Here is a 23,684-nt window from a genome sequence, read left to right as displayed (position 1 = left end):
TCAAGGTGCTTTTCAGTCAAGGAATAGGTTTAATCTCAATCTGGGAAACTGGACCATAGTCTGATCAACAGAAGACTGGGAGAGCTACTGATTAACACATTTAATCCCACTTACTACAGACCTTATACTAGACTAGAGCCCTGTATGCCCGTTGACAGCTAAACAAGAAGTCAACCCAGAATGACAGTGATATGTTTACGTACTAATAAAAGGTAGAGTATCTGCATCATGTACATACTGCTGCAAGAAGAGTGAACTGAACTCTATTTGATTGCGTTGAAGAAAGAAAACAAAAAATGTATCTCGATCCATCTGGAGCCACATCAAATACTGGGTGTCAATCACTCCGCAGTAGTTAGGTTTTTTTGCATTAAAAACTCACTCACACATTCACTCCCTTCATCGGTTCAGCCACATAACTTCACCACCATATTCTTAACCTTTAACCCAGCCACCACCAGAATCATCACTCTTGGCCTTCGTCGGAGCGCCATTTTAAGAAGTCCTCCTTCCGTGCATCTGGCTTGATCTGGTTCCGCATGCCCCCCAGTAGGTTGGACGTTGCCTCGGACGCCACTATTAAGGGACGGACGACAGTGGGCGGGATCTGCCGCAGGACTCCGCCCACAGCACCAGGCAGACCTTTCTGCTCATGCCCGCGAGACGCCACGTCACATAGCGTTTGAGCTGTGTCCATCATACCCTGGGAAACAGACAGAAAACAGAGTGTTAGTGAGAGTGCTAGGCCTTTTATTGTCATTCTAAAATGGTTGATTAAAATACATTTATTTATCAGTACCTCTCTGACAGTGTCATAGGCCTTAGCCACGCCCTCTCTGAGGTCGGCAGGCTGGTGGGCGCGGCGGGGCTGGTTGGAGGGCGGTCGGCCCTCTGTGATGTAACGGTTCAGGGGGGGCGTTGGGGACAGAATGTCATACACAGTCTCCGCTGTGGCCTTGAGGAGAAAGAGCAGGATTATTACAACTCTGTAAGAGAGTGAAGCACATCAAAGCAATGGAGGAATCTGTATTACTGGTCCCAGTGGCTTCCACCTGTATGGTTGCTTTTAGTCTTTCAGTTCTTCCTACATGGTTTAGGTATGCGAACCCTTTGGCCACAATCTATGATACATGACTGTAAGAATAGTGGTATTAACATGTATGGTGTGTAGTACATGGGATGCATTGTTTCAACCTATATGTCTATGTGAGCTGCACGTATGATTGGTATTCTACCACTGTGTGGCCTACGGACAGTCTGTTGCCTACTAATATTCTGTGGTTAGAGGTCAGAGGTCAGTAGTACCTGTATGGCCTGCACCAGTCTGTTGCTGAGCTCCAGAGCAGCAGAAGCAGTGGAGGTACCGAAGGACGCTGCCCCCCGCTGGAGACCCCGGATAATGCGGCCATCCCGCCTGTACTGCTCTATGGGCATCCAGAACAAGTCCCTGACTCCATGGACTAGAGAGAGAGAAAGTCACACACAAAAAAACCTATTGAGACCAACACTAAATGAGGTTGTGAAAGTAGGCTAGCTATAACCACACTGCAAGATAACAATTCTATTACTATGGTTATAACTCAGGGACTACTAAAGGGACAATGGCAAAGAAACAAAGTACACCATACAAGTGACGTCACTTCCCGTACTTACACAGCTGAACTACAGAGTGCATAGGGCCTACACCTCCCAGAATGCCCGGCAGCTGGTTCTTTCGGATGTCTGTCAGCCACTCAGTGACAGCGTACTGAATCACCTTATCAACACCTAGAAGTCTGGGAGGAAGAGAAAGAGAAAAGTGTTATGAAAAAGACACTTGCTTCAGACGCCACAGAAACCCCACAGTTAGTGTTGTTGTACCCGTGTCGGCAGCAAAGTCTCTTCAGCTTCAGTTCAGAGCAATTCAGCTGGGCCAAACCAATAAGAATCCCTGCAAACGTTCCCTAGGGAAAAAATCACAGTGCAAAGGTCAAGTGTGTGACATAACATAACCACAGAGATGAGTTCACTGACAAAGCATCACAGTTAAAATGTCCTTTGTCCTTTCACCTGCTCAATGACCACATGCTTGCCCTGGTAGTCAAGCCAGATGGGGACTTCAGAGGTGAAACGGAACTCCCTTAGAGAGGAAAGACAATTAATAAATAATTGACGCATTCGAAATAGACTTTGTTTTTTAAATACTTTTTGGGAGGATTAAGTTAGTAATTACCGGAAGTAGATTGGCTGATCAGTGGAAGAGGTGGAGCCAGAGGACGAGGAGCTCTGCTCACTATAGGTGGTTTCTACAGAAGCAGTGAGGTCAGGACCCAGACCAGAAGTGGTCTCCGTGCCAATGACCCCATCTTCAGTGGGCTTATGAGAAGGGTCTGTCTTCACTGTGAGAGGACAGAGAGAAAATGAAGAAAATATGAGAAAGTATTGAGTGGTTGAGGACATATACACTGGGAACGAAGCCCAGGCTGTAGTGATGCTGCAACACTGTGATGCAGTGTTTTAGACCGCTGCGCCACTCAAGAGGCTTGACAAACCCTTTCTGTATGGACCTCACTTTGTGCCCAGGGACATTAACATGCTGAAACAGGAAAGGCCTCACAAATTTGTGCCAACAGTTTGGGGAAGCACAGAATCGTCTAGAATGTCATTGTATGCTGTAGAGTTAAGTTTTCCCTTCACTGGAAATAAGGGGCCTAGACCGAACCATGAAAAACAGCCCGAGACCATTATTCCTCATCCACCAAACGTTACAGTTGGCGCTGCATTTGGGCAGGTCGAATTCTTCATGGCATCTGCCAAACACAGATTTGTCCGTTGGACTGCCAGATGATGAAACGTGATTCATCACTTCAGAGAACGCGTTTCCACTGCTCCAGGAGTCTAATAGCATTAGGCTTTACACCACTCTAGCCGATGCTTGGCATTGCACATGGTGATCTTAGGCTTGTATGCGGCTGCTTGACCATGGAAACCCATTTAATAAAGCTCCCAACTAACATTTATTGTGCTGGTTTTGCTTCCAGAGGCATTTTGGAACTTGGTAGTGAGTGTTGCAACCAAGGACAGATGATTTTTACATGCTATACCCTACAGCACTTGGCGGTCACGTTCTGTGAGCTTGTGTGGTCTACCACTTCGTGCCTGAGCCGTTGTCGCTCCTAGATGTTTCCACTTCACAATAACAGCACCTACAGTTGACTGGAGATTGCATGGCTGTGTGCTCGATTTTATACACCTGTCAGCAACGGGTATGGCTGAAATAACCTAATCCACTAATTTGAAGGGGTGTTCACATACTTTTGTATATATAGTGTATGATATGGAGCACCACAAATGAATGCTATGTATGACTGTTTTCCTGATCCTTGTGACCTGAGCAGTCAAAAAGCTTTTTTGTAGAGTACAAAAAAACACAGTGATGGTGCTCACCCTCAGCTGCAGGATCCATAGGCAGGAAGGGGTTAACTCCAGCAGCCAGACTACTGAAGAAATCCTTCAGGAAAAACAAGGCATCCTGGTCGATGTTGAGTCGGAGGGGGAGGAGGCTGATTCTTAAACAACACTCTGGACCACCTACACCCGAGTCTGGACACACCTGCAGGGCCTTCACTGTTAACTGGGACACAAACATAGAAGACTTTATTTTTAAAAATTTCACCTTTATTTAACCAGGTAGACCAGTTGAGAACAAATTCTCATTTACAACTGCGACCTGGCCAAGATAAAGCAAAGCAGTGCGACAAAAAACAACAGTTACACATAGGACAAACAAAAGTACAATCAATAACACAATAGAAAAGTCTATATACAGTGTGTGCAAATGGAGTGAGGAGGTCAGGCAATAAATAGGCCAATAGTAGCAAAGTAATTACAATTTAGCAAATTAACACTGGAGTGATAGATGTGCAGATGATGATGTGCAAGTAGAAATACTGGTGTGCAAAAGAGCAAAAAACAATATGGGGGATGAGGTAGGTAGTTGGGTGGGCTATTTACAGATGGGCTGTGTACAGCTGCAGCAATCGGTCAGCTGCTCAGATAGCTGATGCTGAAAGTTAGTGAGGGAGATATAGGTCTCCAACTTCAGCAATTTTTGCAATTAGTTCCAGTCATTGGCAGCAGAGAATTGTAAGGAAAGGCGGCCAAAGTGGGTGTTAGCTTTGGGGATGACCAGTGAGATATACCTGCTGGAGCACATGCTACGGGCGGGTGTTGTTATTGTGAACAGTGAGCTGAGATAAGGCGGAGCTTTACCTAGCAAAGACTTATACAGTATATCACAAAAGTGAGTACACCCCTCCCATTTTTGTAAATATTTGAGTATATCTTTTCATGTGACAACACTGAAGAAATGACACTTTGCTACAATGTAAAGTAGTGAGTGTACAGCTTGTATAACAGTGTAGATTTGCTGTCCTTTCAAAGTAACTCAACACACAGCCATTAATGTCTAAACCGCTGGCAACAAAAGTGAGTACACCCCTAAGTGAAATTGTGTGTTGATGTGTGTTGAGTTATTTTGAAAGGACAGCAAATGTACACTGTTATACAAGCTGTACACTCACCACTTTACATTGTAGCAAAGTGTCATTTCTTCAGTGTTGTCACAAAGATATATACATATATTTACAAAAATGTGAGGGGTGTACTCACTTTTGTGATATACTGTAGATGACCTGGAGCCGGTGGGTCTGACAACGAATATGTAGCGAGGGCCAGCCGACGAGAGCATAGAGGTCTCAGTGGTGGGTGGTATATGGGGCTTTGGTTACAAAATGGATGGCACTGTGATAGACTGCATCCAGTTTGCTGAGCAGAGTGTTGGAGGCTATTTTGTAAATGACATCGCCAAAAGTGGTGTCGTCTGCGTAGAGTTGGATCAAGGAATCACCCGCAGCAAGAGGGACATCGTTGATATATACAGAGAAAAGAGTCGGCCTGGGAATAGAACCCTGTGGCACCCCCATAGAGACTGCCAGAGGTCTGGACAACAGGCCCTCCGATTTGACACACTGAACTCTGTCTGAGAAGTAGTTGGTGAACCAGACGAGGCAGTCATTTAAGAAACCAAGGCTGTTGAGTCTGCTGATAAGAATACGGTGATTGACAGAGTCGAAGGCCTTGGCCAGGTCGATGAAGATGGCTGCACAGTACGGTCTTTTATCAATGGTGGTTATGATATCGTTAAGTACCTTGAGCGTGGCTGAGGTGCACCCATGACCAGCTCAGAAACCAGATAGCACAGCTGAGAAGGTACGGTGGGATTCGAAATGGTCAGTGATCTGTTTGTTAACTTGGCTTTCGAAAACTTTAGAAGGGCAGGGCAGGATGGATATAGGTCTTTAACAGTTTGGGTCTAGAGTGTCTCCCCCTTTGAAGAGGGGGATGACCGAGGCAGCTTTCCAACCTTTAGGAATCTCGGAGGATACGAAAGAGGTTGAACAGACTAGTAATAGTGGTTGCAAACAATGGCGGCAGATAATTTTAGAAAGAGAGGGTCCAGATTGTCTAGCCCAGCTGATTTGTACGTGTCCAGGTTTTGCAGCTCTTTCAGAACATCTGCTATCTGGATTTGGGTGAAGGAGAAGCTGGGGAGGCTTGGGCAAGTAGCTGTGGGGGGTGCGGAGCTGCTGGCCGGGGTTGGGGTAGCCAGGAGGAAAGCATGGCCAGCCGTAGAGAAATGCTTATTGAAATTCTAGATTATCGTGGATTTATCGGTGGTGACAGTGTTTCCTAGCCTCAGTGCAGTAGGCAGCTGGGAGGAGGTGCTCTTATTCTCCATGGACTTTACAGTGTCCTAGAACTTTTTGGAGTTAGAACTACAGGAACTTTTTCTGTTTGAAAAAGCTTATAATTCCACTGTAAATTAAAATCATTGTTAAACTGATTTTCACAACAAAAAGTTAAATAATGATAAATGGCTATAAAAAGCCTCTTCTCTCACCATGTTGGAGTGTGCTCTGCGGGGCATGCTCTCGCTTGTGTACATGTAGAGGAACTTGTTGAGCTGGGACGAGGCCAGGCGGTCGCGTATCTCCAGCTCCTGAACGATGAACACCTGGCGGGACAGAGGCTGCTCGCCCACCGCGCCAACCCCCACCCCAGGCATCCTTCCCTCCTGACACGGCCCAGCCGCAGACACCAACACCGGATACGACTCGTGCTGGAAGCTCACCTGGAATAGGAATGGCACATTTAACTAATAGTACCAGTTGTAGCTTTTTGCTGTCTCCACGTTAACAAAAGTATCGGTTGACATTTATACTACACTCCAACTGAACATATCCTTACGATGGGGGAAAAAAATGAATTAGCTTTCCATTTTGTACAGAGAAAAAAAATCAAAAGGCAAACAATATCTTTAGAGTACTGTATGGACACACCTTGTGCACACACAGTACATACAGTCTCCCTACCTTGGTGAGCTGGATCTCCATGAGCAGGTTGTGTTGTCGTCCACCACCTCCAGCCCAACGCCAAGAATTCTGTGGCCGTGACGGAGCAGCGGAGCGGGACGGGGACCCACGCATCCCAGAGGGGGCAGAGCGACCCCTAGAGAGAGAGGGGGGAAGGAGGTAGAAAGGAGCTTGAAGATCATTAAGAGAGAAATCTTACAAATTCAAGTGCCTGTTGCTGGGTTGTGTGTGCAAAGAATAAACATTTAAGAAAATATTAACTTAATAAATTAGAATTAAAAAAATCAAATCAAAAAGTAACATAACAATAATGACTCTATATACAGCGTGTACTGGTACAGAGTCAATGTGAGGGGGTACAGGTTAGTCGAGGTAATTTATAAAGTGACTATGCATAGATAATAAACAGCGAGTAGCAGCAGTGTAAAGACAGAGGGGGTTGGGGGAATTTGATTAATTGTTCAGCAGTCTTATGGCTTCGGGGTAGAAGCTGTTAAGGAGCCTCTTGGTCCTAGACTTGGTGCTCCGGCACCGCTTGCCATGCGGTAGCAGAGAGAAGAATCTATGACTTGCGTGACAGGAGTCTCACCATTCTTTTGGCCTACCTCTGACACCGCCTAGTATATAGGTCCTGGATGGCAGGAAGCTTGGCCCCAATGTACTGGTGTACTGGGCCGTACGCACCACCCTCTGTAGCACCTTACGGTCAGATACCGAGCAGTTGCCATACCAGTCGGTGATGCAACTGGTCAGGATGCTCTCGATGGTGCAGCTGTAAAACCTTTTGAAGATCTGAGGACCCATGCCAAATCTATTCAGTCTGAGGGGGGAAAGGTGTTGTCATGCCCTCTTCACATCTGTCTTGGTGTGTTTGGACCATGATAGTTTGTTGGTGATGTGGACACCAGGGAACTTGAAACTCTCGACCCGCTCCACTTCAGCCCCACCGATGTTAAGTGGGGGCCTGTTGGACCCTCCTTATCCTATAGTCTACGATCAGCTCCTTTATCTTGCTCACATTGAGGGGGATGTTGTTGTCCTGGCACCACACTGCCAGGTCTCTGACCTCCTCCCTATAGGCTTGTCATCGTTGTCAGTGATCAGGCCTACACCACTGTTGTCGTCAGCAAACTTAATGATGGTGTTTGGCCTTGCAGTCGTGGGTAAACAGAGAGTACAGGAGGGGACTAAGCACACACCCCTGAGGGGCCCCAGTGTTGAGGATCAGCGTGGCAGATGTGTTGTTGCCTACACTTACCACCTGGGGGTGGCCCGTCAGGAAGTCCAGGATCCAGATGCAGAGGGAGGTGTTTAGTCCCAGGGTCCTTAGCTTAGTAATGAGCTTGGTTGGCAATATGGTGTTGAACGCTGAGCTATAGTCAATGAACAGCATTCTCACATAGGTGTTCCTTTTGTCCAGATGGGAAAGGGCAGTGTGGAGTGTGATAGAGATTGCGTCATCTGTGGATTTGTTTGGGCGGTATGCGAATTGGAGTAGGTCTAGGGTTTCCATAATGATAGTGTTGATGTGAGCCAGGACCAGCCTTGCAAAGTACTTCATGGCTACCGACGTGAGTGCTACGGGCCGGTAAACTTTTTGTCAGGTTACCTTTGCTTTCTTGGGTACAGAGTCTATGGTGGTCTGCTTGAAACATGTAGGTATTACAGAGTTGGTCAGGGAGAGGTTGAAAATGTCTGAAGACACTTGCCAATTGGTCCGTGCATGCTTTGAGTACACGTCCTGGTAATCCGTCTTGCCCCGTGGCTTTGTGAATGTTGACCTGTTTAAAAGGTCTTGCTCACATTGGCTATGGAGAGCGAGATCACACAGTCGCCCAGAAGAGCTGGTGTGCTCATGCATGCTTCAGTGTTTCTTGCCTCAAAGTGAGCATAAAAAAAGGCATGTAGCTCGTCTGGTAGGCTCACATCACGGCAGATCGCGGCTGAGTTTCCCTTTGTAGTCTGTAATATTTTTCGAGCCCTGCCACATGTTTATTAGCATTCAATCTTAGTCCTGTATTGACACTTTGCCTGTTTGATGGTTGGTCGGAGGGTATAGCGGGATTTTTTATAAACGTACAGATTAGTGTCCTGCTCCTTGAAAGCAGCAGCTCTAGCCTTTAGGTCGGTGCGAATGTTGCCTGTAATCCATAGCGTATGGTTGGGAAATCGATGCACTTATTGATGAAGCCGGTGACTGAGGTGGTATGCTCCTCAATGCCATCGGATGAATCCCGGAACATATTCCAGTCTGTGCTAGCAAAACAGTCCTGTAGCGTAGCATCTGCATCATCTGACCACTTCCGTATTGAGCGAGTCACTGGTACTTCCTGCTTTATTTTTTGCTTGTAAGCAGGAGGATAGAATTATGGTCAGATTTGCCAAATGGAGGGCGAGGGAGAGCTTTGTATGAGTCTCTGTGTGCAGAGTAAAGGTGGTCTAGAGCTTTTTCCTCTGGTTGCACATGTGACATGCTTGTAGAAATGAGGTAAAACAGATTTAAATGTCTGCATTAAAATCCACGGCAACTAGGAGCGCCGCTTCTGGATGAGCATTTTCTTGTTTGCTTATGGCCTTACACCGGTCGTTGAGTGCGGTGTTCGTGTCGGTATTGGTTTGTGGTGGTAAATAGACGGCTACGAATAATGAAGATGTGAACTCTATCAGTAGATAGTGTGCTCTACAGCTTATAATGAGGTATTCTACCTCAGGCGAGTAATACCTCAAGACTTCTTTAATATTAAACATTGTGCACCAGCAGTTGACAAATAGACACACAACCCGTTGGTAGGATAGTCTTAATTGTAGATCGTCCAGTTTGTTTCCCAATTATTGGCCAACGTACAATCATACGGAGGGTAGTGGTGGTTTCCCTACTTGTCTACGAATTCTTACAAGGCACCCCGCCCTCCTCTCCATTTTCTTCACGCTGTTAACAGAGATTTGGGCCTTGTCTTGACAAAGTAGTATATCCTTCACGTCGGACTCATTAAAGAAAGAAATCATCTTTGTTCAGTTCGAGGTGAGTAAATCACTGTTCTGATGTCCAGAAGATATTTTCGGTCATAAGAGATGGTAGTAGCAACACTATGTACAAAATGAGTGTTGTGTCTGTGACTATCATTACATGTGAAGACTTATTTTATCAAATAAATTCTCTAGGTTTAATTATTACGTGATTAAACTAATCATGTAAACATGAATTAACTAGGAAGTTGGGTCACCAAGGAAAATGTTGATTAAAGTTATCATTTCTAGAATATAACTCCAGATATTTTAATATCTGATCAATTATTAATCTATTAATTAATTATTCATTTTCATTAGTCTCATTCCAAACGTCATCTGCACGAACCCTAGTTTCCATACTGAATCAGCAATATATAAATTGGGTAAATTATTTATTTACTAACTAACTAATCACAGAAATACAAACAAACAGTAGATATTGGTTACTAACAATGATGGAAAATCCCTAGTGGGCTAAGTTGATACACGGCTTGGTAGACAAAGGAAATGGGTGGGGCCTGAGAAAGAGCGGGAAAGACTAAATGGATTCACAACACACAGTCTATAATTATATTAATTGAAATGCTAATCCGTTGCACATGAATGGCCACTCATTCTGAAAGAAATAGCAATGTATATTTACACTTAGACGTTGTTGCTGTCTCTCCTGTTGAGTTCCTCAGAGTCTCTGGTTAACTTTCCCAGAAGTTACAATCTTTTGTGGTTGTCGGTGTTTAGAATGGATACTTCAGAGTACCATTCGGAAAGAGATAGATAGATGCTTCGGCAGCTGTTGGTATTCTCGTTCTAGACTTACGTAATTTCTAGCTGCAGACTAGTAATTATACTTCTAAGATTTGCTCCTATTCTGTAGTGATCTATAGTCTGAGTTTAAAACCACTTCCAGCCGTGTAGCCAAACTACAGCTGTATGGTCTCTGATGGCCTATAGAATTGTAGCCATTCCAACGTGGGAACTCCGTCCCGGTGTTCTCTGACTTCTTAACCATTCGAGACGTCCTGCTTACGGTGGGTTTCTTTGGCATGAAATGTACATTTTGTCACGGGTGGTTTTATACACTTCAGAGAAAAGGGCTGTCCATGACACCTAATGTGATGTCTGGGTTCATGGGGGTGTGGCCACTGACTAGTTAATCTTTACATGAAAATCCATACTCTCATTTAGAAGGTTAACATCACATTACATCTTTTCACAAATAGTTTCATGTTTAATCACATGTGTTTCACAATATTTAGATGTAAAACTGACAGCTGGGAAATGTACACTTTAAGAGATACAGTTGTGTGTTTCCTGTCCTTCATGAGATCACAAAATGAAACACACTCGTCATAACTGTCCCTTAAGCCAGTCCAACATTCTCAAAAATATAGAAATATTGTTTATTTCTGCCATTTTGGGGATGAGGAATTTTGAACAAAATAAGTTCTTTGTTCTGGTACTCTCTCAATACTGCATGGCAGTTTCTACCAGGTATTTATAACCTGTCGTAAAGTCATAAATCTATGTAGAGAGAGAGAGAATTGGGGGGAGGGCTAAAAAAAACTAAATATCACTGTTGGTTAGGAACCCGTAAAACGTGCACTGTGCATTTGTCTGTATACGTGTGTATGGGCACCTGTTTCCATGCTGCGTGTGTGTAGACATGGCCTTGCCCCCGAAATCTCTCCCGCCGTACAGATGCCAGACAACAGACACCTCTCGTAGCACCACCCTGCTCTGGGGGACAGGGAAGTGGTTGGGGGCCCGCAGCAGGTCAGAGCTGCCCCGCGGTCGGGAAAAGTGGCCCTCCCTCACCCTGATAGGACCCTCAGTTAGCACCGTCACCATGGGCTCCCCGTCTCTGGGCTGAGGGTGAATTGACGAACATGGACACCAGAATAGGTTTAGTACTTCATGTCACATAATTCAATTCCATGTGAACTACGAGTAAGTAGTATGGCGAGATGAGGGGGATGAAGATGAAATAGAGACGCACAGGTATACCCATCCCAGGAGCCTCTAGGATGCAGAAGTCCTCGTTGTCCTCTGAACACTCAGAGCCATCCTCTGACATCATATCTGCCTGTACCTCAGTGGCTGTCGCCACCAGTCCGTCAAGCTCTGACTCCTCCCCGTCAATGACAACAGGTGGGGGGAGCTTGGGAGCCTCCCCGGGGAACAGGTAGACAGAGACAGGTGAGCCCCGCGGGACTGTGGGAGAACCTGGAAACACACAAGGAAATATTCCACATATCCAGGAGTGATCACCATCCTCTATTTAATATATATTATATGTATATAGAGGACTGTAAGCCGCTCTGGGTAAGAGCATCCGCTAAATCAGTGTTTCCCAACTACAGTCCCACCAACAGAAGCCGTTTTTTATGTAGACCCAGACAAACTGGATGGCTCGATGATTAGTTGAATCAGGTGAGCTTGTCCGAGGCTACATAAAACATGTGCTCTGTTTTGGGTATTGGAGAACCTGAGTTGGGAAACACTGATCTAAATGAAAACGTAAAATGTTATATCTAGAGATACTGAACTACACTGTCACTTAAAAGCCTGTTTTACCCGAGTCCATATCCTCATCTGGATGGCTCCTCTCGGTGTCAATCAAAGCATCAAGGAGATCGCACTGGTTGATCTCAGCAGTCTCAGCTGGAGGGCAGGGTGGCAAGGAGGCGGGACTTTCTGACAACTAACACGACACGTAAACACAGACAACAGATCAGGGATGGACAACTCCAGTCCTCAGGGGTTGAGATTCAAATAACTGCATTCTGAAACTGAAGATCACGATTAGTTGATAATTGGAGTCCGGTGTGTTAGCTGGGGCAAAAGTGTGACACCAATCAGGCCCTTGAGGACTGAAGTTGCTCGTCCCTGCAGTAGAGAAAGTTTACGCTAGTGGAGTCAGTCTCCTATTCTGCCACTCCACAGTTTCAATCTCTTCAGTTGTAGTATATACTAGTCTAATGAAACCATCAACATGTATTGATCACATCTTTACTAATGCTGCAGAAATGTGCTTTAAAGCAGTATCCAGATCCATAGGATGTAGTGATCACAATATAGTAGCCATATCTAGGAAATTCAAAGTTCCAAAAGCTGGGCCTAATATACTGTATAAGAGGTCATTCAATAGGTTTTGTAGTGATTCCTATATTGTTGTTGTAAAGAATATTTGTTGGTCCGTGGTGTGTAATGGAGAGCAAGCAGACATTGCTTATCCCAGTTACTAATAAGCATGCACCCATTATAAAAATGACTGTAAAAACTGTTAAATCTCTGTGGAATTGTATGGTTGAGAGGGATGAGGAAAAAGGAATGGCAAATAAGTCTGGCTGCACAACCAATTGGCAAACATACTGCAAATTGAGAAATCATGTGAATATATGGAATTAAAAGAAGAAACTACACTATGAAACAAAGAAAAATGACAAAGAATGACAGTAAAAAGCTTCAGAGAGCCTTCAATTATATTTTTGGGAAAAATTCAAACTCAGCTCCGTCATTCATTGAATCAGATGTGGCTCATTCATCACAAAACTGACTGTTATTGCGAACTACTTTAATGTTTTTTGTCATTGGCACGATTAGCAAACTTAGGCATGACAGCAACAAACGCTGACACTACACATCCAAGTATATCTGACCAAATTATGAAAGACAAGAATTGTCATTTTGAAACCCATAAAGTAAGTGTGGAAGAGGTGAAAAAAATGGTCTGTCTTACCGGCAGTTTCTGTCCCGCGATCTCAGTGGGTGATGTTTGTCGGGGGGGCGGGTGCAAGTCTCCCTGGGAGACCAGGTACTGCAGCATGTTGACCAGGGCAGCACAGGAGTCAGCACAGGTGTGGAGGTGGACCACGTTGTTGGAGCAACGCAGCTCAAACAGAGGCTGGGACTGGGAGAGAGAGGAGGGGATTGGAGCAGAGGAGAAAGGAACACAGCGTAGATTTGAGACCAACAGTCTCTTAAGTTCAAACACACAGACAGATATATAATCACACAAAATTGGCAGGCTAAGAACTTACCAGTTTCCCTTTATCACTGCCTTTCCATGTGGTAATGGCCAGCTCCAGCAGATCAATGTCCAGAGCACATACATAGTCTGAGAGGGGGGACAGAGGGGGGACAGAGAGAGAAGGCGTTAGAATTGAACACGCTCAGATGCAGATGTACACACGCGGTACAGATAATCGTGTGGCATACCTCGTCTCAGGTCCACAACATCACTTTCACATTTATCAGAGAGGTACAGTGCAGAGTCATCCAGGATAAACCTGAGGTGAAAGGTGGCCGTGTCTACGATGATGTTACTCGACAGAGAGAAGGATTCTGCTGTGAACAACACCCTCAATGGAAGATACAAGGGCCTGAGAGACGGAGACACGAGAGAAGTGAAAAATCATTATTATGTTCATTTATTATCTGCCTTTGTCCACATATGTAGATCTGGTGTGTGCGTACCTGTAGTCCACGGCACAGGTGGCCAGGTGTGTGTGTAGGACGGTAATAACTGCAGGAGATGTGTAGCCCAGGATCGGGTCATCAATGACATCCAGAAAATCAACCAGCTGTCATGAAGAAACACAGCCTCACTAACCAAACACACCCCAACACACCCCACGCAGTCAAATCATGATATGTGCCTGAAGCTTCTCTGCTTTGGTATGTATTAGGATCCCCCATTTACCCCATACCTGTTCGTGCCAGCTGTGATTGGTCTGTGCCATCTGATGTCGCATAGTGGCGCCATGGAGACGAAGGGCAACCAGGAACTCCTGTGAAACACAGAATTAAGTCAGTGATATTTCTCTCCACATCACAAGCACAGATAACTTACAAGCGCAATCAAACGGTGATATTCAAAAAATAAATGAGAAGATATGAATGTTACCTTGACGTTCCTCTGAGGGTCCAGGGTTATTTTGAAAGCCGTGGATAACATGTGGACCTCAGTCTCCCTGCCACTCACACTGCTCACCCCCACCTCTGTGGGGTAAATGGTAGGGTCCAGATGCCCTGGGGGAGTGAAGCTGGGCATTTCTAACCGCCTGGGGATGGGGTAGTCTTTTACTACAGCTGCGTGGGGGAGGAAAAGGGTGAGTGACCAGAAAGGAAAGAGGTAAGGGCTGTCAGTCATTTAGAAGAGATTAGCTCATGGCTAAAAACAATCTACATGAAAACACATAGATTGTCACACTACTACATGTGATTAGGAAGGTACTATCAGAGCTAAACCCTGATATCACAGAGCCATTCCACTCACCTTTGTGGTAAAGCTCCACCCTCCTGCTCTCCAAGCACAGGAAGCTGAGATGGGGGTTGTTCTGATGCTGCGCCACACTGAACATCTTTCCCCCTTCCAGGTCCAACATGAGCTCCCCGTGACACTGGTCCTCCTGACTTCCTGTCTCTCCCTGAAGGAGGCGAAACAGGAAACAGAAAACTATTTATTTATGCGTCTTCCTTAGAAGAATCATAGTACACATACATCCAATTTGTGTAATAATATCGTTCCTTCAGGCTGTATGGTCCAGTCAGGATTTGAACCAGGAACCAAAATCTCTCCAGTCTATATACCTAGCTAACCATTGTAAGATGTAGCTGGTTCATTATTTGCTCACCTTGCTGTCCGTCATGGCTTGGAGGCGGCCCTTCCCTATGACGACGGTGAGGGAGAGCAAGCTGAGTTTGTGGTTAGGGCGGGGCTCCGACTGCCCGCATCTGGCTGATACACTGGCTGGGTAGAACTGAGCATCTTCCTCCTCCTCCTCCGAGTCTGAGGGACCAGAAACGTCACAGTTATAAAACTGCTGAGCAACAACACATTTCACATGGTCTACAGGGGTGCTGACTAAAGAGTTGCTCAACACATACCACTTGGCAAGCCAGTTTCAAATCAGAGCTTGAAATAGACTAAAGACATTAACAAGTTGCTACACAGAGATGACCCAATTCTGTCTGACCAGTTTGAAGTGGTTTACAAGTCTCAGTATGGGGGTCTCACCTAGTTTGACGGCAGACTTGCAAAGATGGAAATAGTCATCTTGGCGACGGTGTTGGGGGCTGTGGTCGCTCTTAGGGTCTGAGGGGGGAGAGGCTTCCCACATCAACAGGTCATTATTGATCCTACAGGGACGGAAAGGGAGAGAGGAGGACGAAGGGAAAGAACAGAAAAAAAGCGATGTAAAATGGTGTCAACAAATAAGCAACCGAGCAGAAAAAGAGAGACACACCTGTTGTAGACACTCTGGAAGGCCTGTTTGCTGGGCAGGAAGATGTAGGCCAGGGGCAGAGAGACATCTACTACACACTGAGACACACACTGAGACTGGAACTGTTGCATCTCCTCTGGGTCTGCTGGGATCACCATCTGAGAGGAGGAGAGAGGGGCAATGAGGAAAGGTTAGACTGAAACTTCCAGAAAATGGGTCAAATAAAACCAACATCTTTAGGAAGTGATTGTGTGAGAGAAACTGAAAACTGGTCCAGAGAGGGACGGCCGGGGGCGAGAGAGGGACGGCCGGGGGCGAGAGAGGGACGGCCGGGGGCGAGAGAGGGACGGCCGGGGGCGAGAGAGGGACGGCCGGGGGCGAGAGAGAGGAGTCTAGGTGTTTGTGATGGGATGGTGCGGTACCTCCTCAGTCTCGAACATGGTGCGGTTGGAGGAGAAGGGAGAGCTGGTCTTCTCTCGGAGTTCACAGGGGTTCTCAAACGACATGGATCCCAGGTCCCTCATCAGACCCACCCCTACCCCCCCTAACCCTGACCCGAGACCCTCTCCTCCACTCACACGCACTGACAGCCTGGAGAGAGGGAGGGAGCGATAGATAGAAGAAAGAGACAGATGTAAACTATTCAGTAGGTTGATGTGCAACGTTGACTTCTGAAACACATTAAATCTACACAGCCAAGTGACAAACTCCCCTAAAATACATGTTCCGGAAACACACTCACTTGGCCATGGAGTCTTGACTCTTCTTGACTCTGATACAGGGGAAGGAACCTCCCTCCCAGCCCTCATACGTTCCTGAGAGACAATGAACAAACAATTGCTCTAAATGTGAGTGTTACTTTTGTTGTTGTTTGTGTGTACATTTGACTGTGTGTGTGTGTGTGTTCCTCACCGTGCATGTCACTGAAGCTGGCCTCCAGTAGCTGTGTGAGGGAGCCATGGGAGGGGCCAGGGGGTGCATGGGGATCCGGCTGTAGGTCAGGGCCTTCCTGGGAGCGGATATCTAGGTCACACAGCTCTAGCACCAGGTTCTCTTGCCGCACGGACCTCTGGGAAGGCGGGCGTCGGAGGGGGTACGGCCGGAGGTCCGGGATGGGGAAGCGGAGCTTGAGGATGGCGTGGGGCGAGAGGAGGGAGAGAGAGGAGTGCAGCTCACTGCTCTGGGTCTGAGAGACGGAGAGGAGAATGTTCAAAGATAAACAATCGTAAACATAAAGCAAACCTGAAATTTTACTTCAATTGTGAGGCAGGCATATCAAAAACCTTATCAAATGGCACCTCTTAGTGGCTGGTGGCTTGCTAAGTGTTTACCCGTGTGTGGAGGGGTCCTCTTAGTGGCTGGTGGCTTGCTAAGTGTTTACCCGCGTGTGGACGGGTCCTCTTAGTGGCTGGTGGCTTGCTAAGTGTTTACCCGCGTGTGGACGGGTCCTCTTAGTGGCTGGTGGCTTGCTAAGTGTTTACCCGCGTGTGGACGGGTCCTCTTAGTGGCTGGTGGCTTGCTAAGTGTTTAGCCGTGTGTGGACGGGTCCTCTTAGTGGCTGGTGGCTTGTTAAGTGTTTACCCGTGTGTGGACGGGTCCTCTTAGTGGCTGGTGGCTTGCTAAGTGTTTACCTGTGTGTGGACGGGTCCTCTTAGTGGCTGGTGGCTTGCTAAGTGTTTACCCGTGTGTGGACGGGTCCTCTTAGTGGCTGGTGGCTTGCTAAGTGTTTACCCGTGTGTGGACGGGTCCTCCTAGTGGCTGGTGGCTTGCTAAGTGTTTACCCGCGTGTGGAGGGGTCCTCTTAGTGGCTGGTGGCTTGCTAAGTGTTTACCCGTGTGTGGACGGGTCCTTTTAGTGGCTGGTGGCTTGCTAAGTGTTTACCCGTGTGTGGACGGGTCCTCTTAGTGGCTGGTGGCTTGCTAAGTGTTTACCCGTGTGTGGACGGGTCCTCTTAGTGGCTGGTGGCTTGCTAAGTGTTTACCTGTGTGTGGACGGGTCCTTTTAGTGGCTGGTGGCTTGCTAAGTGTTTACCTGTGTGTGGACAGGTCCTCTTAGTGGCTGGTTGCTTGCTAAGTGTTTACCCGTGTGTGGATGGGACCTCTTAGTGGCTGGTGGCTTGCTAAGTGTTTACCTGTGTGTGGACAGGTCCTCTTAGTGGCTGGTTGCTTGCTAAGTGTTTACCTGTGTGTGGACGGGTCCTCCTGTCTGTGTGGGACAGTGGCTGCAGGCTCTGCTCAGAGCCTCCAGTCGACTCAGTATGTCCAGGTCCAACTCAGCACTCAGCTCTCCCAACTCTACCCTCACTACACTGTCTCTACGCAGAACACGTTGCCTCCCCTGCAATACAGAGTCATTGACATGTCAGGAGGAGGGGGTAGCAGGTTAACAGAGGTGACCAAAACAGACTGAAACAATTACATATTAGCTTTTGAACATGTTCAACTGACACAAACACACACTGTCCTGGTTTACCTTGCGCAGGTGTTTCTCTGTGAGACTGTAGTGTAGCTGTGCACAGGGTCTGGCTGTAGCTCCCACTGTGAACATTCCAGCACGCTGGAAGTGGAGCAACTAGAGAAGGTGGGAAGAGTTATATCCTGGGTAATGCTAGCCCATGCTGCAGCACACTGTATCATGTGGAATGTTGTGTTGAAGCCCTCAGATCATCTTAAATAACAGCCCCTTTCCTACCTCAGTGTATTGGGGCTTTCCTGGCTCCCAGAGACACTCAAGCAGCTCTAGCCTACTGAAGGACAGGTCAGAGGTCACAGCACGAGAGTGGCGACCTGCACTGCGCATCTCACACGCCACCTGTACCGCTGCTCCAGTCATCCTGAGAGGAGAGAGAGAAGGGGACAGAGATGGAGAGAGAGAGAAGGGGACAGAGATGGAGAGAGAGAGAAGGGGACAGAGATGGAGAGAGAGAGAAGGGGACAGAGATGGAGAGAGAGAGAAGGGGACAGAGATGGAGAGCGAGAGAAGGGGACAGAGATGGAGAGCGAGATATATGAGAGAGAGCAAAATAAGGATTATTTATTGATATGTAGGGCAGATCTGTTGATTTATCTGAGGAGTGGTGGCCAATGTTGAAGAGGCTATTGTGTGTTTGTACCTGAGGTGTGAGTGGGGGCAGGCTTTAGCGAAGCTAGCCCTGAGGTGGTGGAAGTCTCTCTCGCTGAACATGCTGTCTTTGAAGAAGGCCAGCTCCCGGAAGAACACCTGAGACACCTGGGCCAATGAGGAAGCTGCGTCCGGCCCGGGGGGCAGGTCCTGCTCCAGTAGGGTTAGGGTGAGCCCGCCAAGCGAGAGGCGGAGCAACACCTCTGGCTTCAGTGGCTCTGATTGGCTACTTCGCCCTGGAGGAGGGGTTAATAAGATAAGCAGTATAGTTTTTCTTATCTGTAAAATGTGTACAAGACAGTGTGAGTGTTACCTGGTATTCTGCTACACTGTGGCAGGCTGTATAGTGATCCTGGTACAGGATAATGCCTGGGACCCTGTGGTAGGCCCTGAGCGTAGCTAGCCTGGCTGTGTGTAGACGACGCCATGCTGTCGGAGAGAGAGCGCGCGGACGTCACACTGCTAGTCATACCAGGACCCATGGAGAAGAACATATCTGAGAGAGAGAATGAGAGAGGGAGGAGAAAGAGAGCAAGAGACCGAGACAGCAAGTAAGTAAACAGATAGAAGGAGCACTATGCTTCACATGTCAAGTTCAACCAAGCTCTCACAGAACATGATGCAGCAGCAGACTACTGTACACATGTCCTGCAGAATGTGGGTCACCACAAAGCTAATACAACCCCTGTCACCGCAACCTTCACTAGCCTCCATATTGCATTCCAACTCTTTAGCTACCCTCCACGTACCCCCGTTCTCCAGACCGGTGAGATAGGGCTCCATGTCAGGCTCTTCGTCCCAGTCCGGATCTCTGTCTCCGGGGCTGGAGCTCAACTGTTTGCTCAAGTCCTCCTCTATCAGACGCAGGTCCTCAGAGTCCAGGGGACGGCTGTGAACCCCAGCACCACTGGGCTTAGGCTCTGGTAGGATAGACAGGGAGGAATTCATACAGGGTCAGCAGTACACAGTGTGGATGAAAATGTGCATAGTTAAAAGACACTGAAATGTGGATCCAAACAAAGTGTGTTCAGTTAACAGAGTTTTGTTCCACTGTCAATGACATGAGGATGTGGAACTAAGACATGTGGAATGCAGGTGGGGAGAAACAGGTAACCAGTTTCCTTTACTCACCTGTGTCGATGCAAAGGGCAGACAGAAGGTCGGTCAGGTGAGTGATCTGGTCTGGGGAGAGCAGCAGGTGGAGGCAACCCACCTTCCCATCCAGCTCCAACTGAAAGATAAGGAGAGACAAGTGGCTGTAATAACAGTGACAGAACAAAAGGACCAAAGCAAAACAGAGGTTCTTAAAAACTTAAGTGAACACAGGAAGGAACTGAACAAATCCACTGAAAAACACACACACACACACACCTTAGGTCCAGGCAGCATGTCGTTCTGTTTGATCTTGACCGTGGTCTCCATGAAGCCAGAGCAGCTGCCGATGAGGAGGGGCTGCTGGATGGCTGGAGGGTCATCTTCCTCCTCACCACCTTCCTCCTCAACACCTTCCTCCTCCTCCTCAACACCCTCCTCCTCCTCCTCAACACCCTCCTCCTCAACACCCTCCTCCTCCTCCTCCTCCTCAACTCCTCCTCCTCCTCCTCGCTGGCTGAGGCTGAGCCAGTGGTGTCCGCTCTGAAAGGACCCTGTGAGGGAGAGGATGATTACCATGGTTAACCGCTTAAAGGACCCTGTGAAGGAGAGGATGATTACCATGGTTAACCGCTTAAATGACCCTGTGAAGGAGAGGATGATTACCATGGTTAACCGCTTAAAGGACCCTGTGAAGGAGAGGATGATTACCATGGTTAACCGCTTAAAGGACCCTGTGAAGGAGAGGATGATTACCATGGTTAACCGCTTAAAGGACCCTGTGAAGGAGAGGATGATTACCATGGTTAACCGCTTAAAGGACCCTGTGAAGGAGAGGATGATTACCATGGTTAACCGCTTAAAGGACCCTGTGAAGGAGAGGATGATTACCATGGTTAACCGCTTAAAGGACCCTGTGAAGGAGAGGATGATTACCATGGTTAACGGCTTAAAGGATCCTGTGAAGGAGAGGAAAATTACCAGCACTACTGGTTGGTAGTCTGTCAGCTAGCCAATAGGGGGAGTGTGAGAGGAAATATGAGTTTATGTGAGTATCTATAAGTGGATATTTCATTTCTAAAAGATGTGTGTGATATTGGGATCAAACTTGAGTATATGCAGCTGAGAGTGTGTGTACATGAGTGGGTTTATAAGTGCCGTGGTGAATTTAAAACTGTGCGTGTTACCTGGGGCCCTCCGGTGGTCTCGTACAGCAGTTGAACAGAGCTGAGCTGGAGGATCTTGTGCAGGAAGGCAGGAGGCTGGTGGATGTCTACAGGCACCGTCTGGCTGGGGTCCCTCACCGCCTCGTCACAGTACTCCAGCCTGCAGCGCAGCACACCACACAGCCACCGGGGGCAGAGCACTCAGCACAATAACACTATATTACCTTCAACCTCAGCCAAAACACCCACCACACACACAAGCTCTACTAAAGATAGTGAAGCTTCTCCGAGATTCAGATGTTCTCTTTAGATCTACAGACAAATCCTGAGACAGAAGTGTTTCCTCATCTCCTGTCCTTCCTAACTTCTAAACTGGTCAGGTGGACAGACCAACACAGGCAGTGTAAGAATGTCAGTGTGGTGAGAACCAACATACCGTTTGATGTGCACCTCTAAGGCAATGCCCGTCTCCATGTCCAGGGGCTGGTGCTCGATTCGGACGATGGTGTCCAGGAGGGTGACTTTGATCCGACGCAGAACTGCAACACAACACAAACAAGGACATCCGTTATCACTAAGCATATTGGTCACAAAGAAACCAGAAGGGACACCAGTGATATGATATCAGTCCTTATCTCACAAGTTTGGAATTGACAGTACATTACTTTGACTGCACAGTTTGAAAATTACAGGAAAAGTTGTTATCTTCAGAAGAAGGCACTAACCAACCACTGGGGACAGTACAGGAACAATAATGACAACTTTAAAATAGTCTCTGCCCCCCCCACACACACACACAGACAAACAAGGCCTACCCAGTGACTCACCTGTCTCAATAGTTTGTGCAAACATCTCCAGGCCCTCCAGTGGAGCGGGCGGCTCCTCTGACGCCTCAGGGGGGTCCTTTAGACACTCCTGGGCCAGCTGCATGCTGGAGGTCATGCATGTGGACCAGCCCTGGGAGTCCAACCCCCCACCTACAATTAAACAAAAACAAGGCATGATTCAGCTGGCTCTGAGAAATGTTGAGCATGGGATAGTGTAAGATGTCTTCTCTTGAGCTCAGGCATTTACAACAAATGGTTAGCTAGTACTAGACATTACTGTATTTGTCTTTGTTGACGATAACATTCTAAAAGGTTGCTAATCAATGGTTACCACAACTTCCTTCCTGAACCTGACAGGCCTGCGGCAGTGACAGGAACAGGAGCTGATACAATAACATGGTAATAACAAAGATCTCATTAGTCAGGTAGACTGGCTGTCAGGCTGAGACTTACTGCTCCTGTACTTGGGTCTGCATGTTATCTGAAGGCCTGAGATGACGAGGGTGCAGTGGTCGGTGACAAGAGCTGACCAGGGAATTGTCACCTCTATGCTGCTCACAAACCCATCCACAATCTCAAATGGAGCCCCAAGAGACTCCAAGTGTTCGTTGACCGCCTGGGGGAGAGGGAAGGAGGTGTGATGAGAAATTAAGAGATGACTGGAAGATGTTGGAAAAAGAAAGTGTCCTACAATATACAGCTGGTGGAAATGGCTTAGGGCAATGGGTTTGTCTGTTCTGCTGATTGAAAGTGAGTGCGTTTGCAAGATCTAAGTATAACTTGGTCATATATATTTCAACTGAACTGCAGCGACACTGGATGAGGTGAGTTATTTTCCAATTAGATGCTGACAAAAATATCTCGGAACGGCTGTTCCTTGAACTCACGAGAAGCGAGGATATGACGTTGATTGTTGTTATGTTCAGGTCTTGAAATTGCGAAATAAGTTAGTTGAGGGCCAGGGTGCATGGGAACACACAAAAGCAATCAGTTGTTCCGACAGTTAAACGACCGTACTACTTTCACTAACTTACCCAAACGTCGATGTTGATTTCTTTGATGACACCACTACCATTGTACAGGTCCAAACTTAACTGTTCCAAACTCAGTCGTTCTTGCAAGAAGTGACCGAGGTAATGCTGTAAGAGGTACCGACAGGCCCGCTTCTTGATTGAGCCTGACCAGGGGAAAAGCCAGCGAGACATAGGGCCAGCAAGTTCAGGGTGAGGGAGCGAAGAGATGGAGGAAAACGAATGCGAAAACAGTCCTCTGGCAACTGCATAACAAAGAAAGCAAAGTGTACTAACGAAGAACGAGCTACATGGCTAGCTAGAAGGGGCTAAGGGAAAGCCGTCTCTCGGAAATCCTTTGTCAGGATCGATGAGTCCAACGTCGTTTTACAGAACGTTCAACTCGTCTATGGTTGTTCCAGTTAATCTTTTAGCTGTATTTCTGTCGAAAATGGACGACAGATCTTCTTGCATATCTCCCGTTTCTCAGGGTTGTTTATTGTTTTCATACTTGAACTGAATGTATGGTGGGGACGGCGCTGCGTCATTGCGTCATCAGTCGCAAAAGCCGTAAAGTAGATTGATGTACGCCATCTTTGGAAGGTCAAAACAAAACGGTGTGCGCTTTCCTCTTGTATACCTCTACCCAGGCGTTGCTGATACATGCCAGATCTTACATCTGAATAGTTATTTTACGTATTAGCTGACTACACAGCAATTGGTTGATGCATGCAACGTTTGAGCGGCTGAACGCGACCGGTAGCTGTACGTGTGGTACTGTCATCCAGTGATAATCATAATTTTGCTGTGGAATACAATT

The 23,684-nt window shown here is 47.1% G+C and overlaps 1 protein-coding gene across 1 annotated transcript; it reads right to left on the bottom strand.

Annotated features, from left to right (window-relative positions):
* Nucleotides 1-282: 282 nt before the first annotated feature.
* Nucleotides 283-23,399, bottom strand: atg2a (autophagy related 2A). The gene is made up of 39 exons (XM_046295934.1): nt 22,889-23,399; nt 22,308-22,470; nt 21,855-22,004; nt 21,464-21,566; nt 21,049-21,187; nt 20,141-20,296; nt 19,901-20,000; nt 19,519-19,689; nt 19,083-19,265; nt 18,762-19,005; nt 18,341-18,482; nt 18,122-18,220; nt 17,831-17,986; nt 16,562-16,835; nt 16,392-16,464; nt 16,072-16,240; nt 15,671-15,807; nt 15,442-15,563; nt 15,059-15,213; nt 14,701-14,851; nt 14,329-14,513; nt 14,132-14,212; nt 13,899-14,005; nt 13,641-13,804; nt 13,463-13,539; nt 13,162-13,332; nt 11,997-12,123; nt 11,419-11,645; nt 11,059-11,288; nt 6,414-6,549; nt 5,942-6,172; nt 3,427-3,613; nt 2,213-2,378; nt 2,050-2,119; nt 1,861-1,943; nt 1,654-1,775; nt 1,306-1,460; nt 800-955; nt 283-703 (listed from the first exon to the last, which is right to left on the bottom strand). Exons 1-39 carry the CDS (start codon nt 23,057-23,059, stop codon nt 467-469), a joined length of 5,970 nt encoding a protein of 1,989 aa, XP_046151890.1. The 5' UTR covers nt 23,060-23,399; the 3' UTR covers nt 283-466.
* Between the last annotated feature and the right edge of the window lie 285 nt (nt 23,400-23,684).

This window comes from Oncorhynchus gorbuscha, linkage group LG13 (assembly GCF_021184085.1).
Source record: "Oncorhynchus gorbuscha isolate QuinsamMale2020 ecotype Even-year linkage group LG13, OgorEven_v1.0, whole genome shotgun sequence".
Classification (NCBI taxonomy): domain Eukaryota; kingdom Metazoa; phylum Chordata; class Actinopteri; order Salmoniformes; family Salmonidae; genus Oncorhynchus; species Oncorhynchus gorbuscha.
Note: the sequence above shows the minus strand (reverse complement) of the source record. Positions and strands in the feature narration are given on the sequence as shown.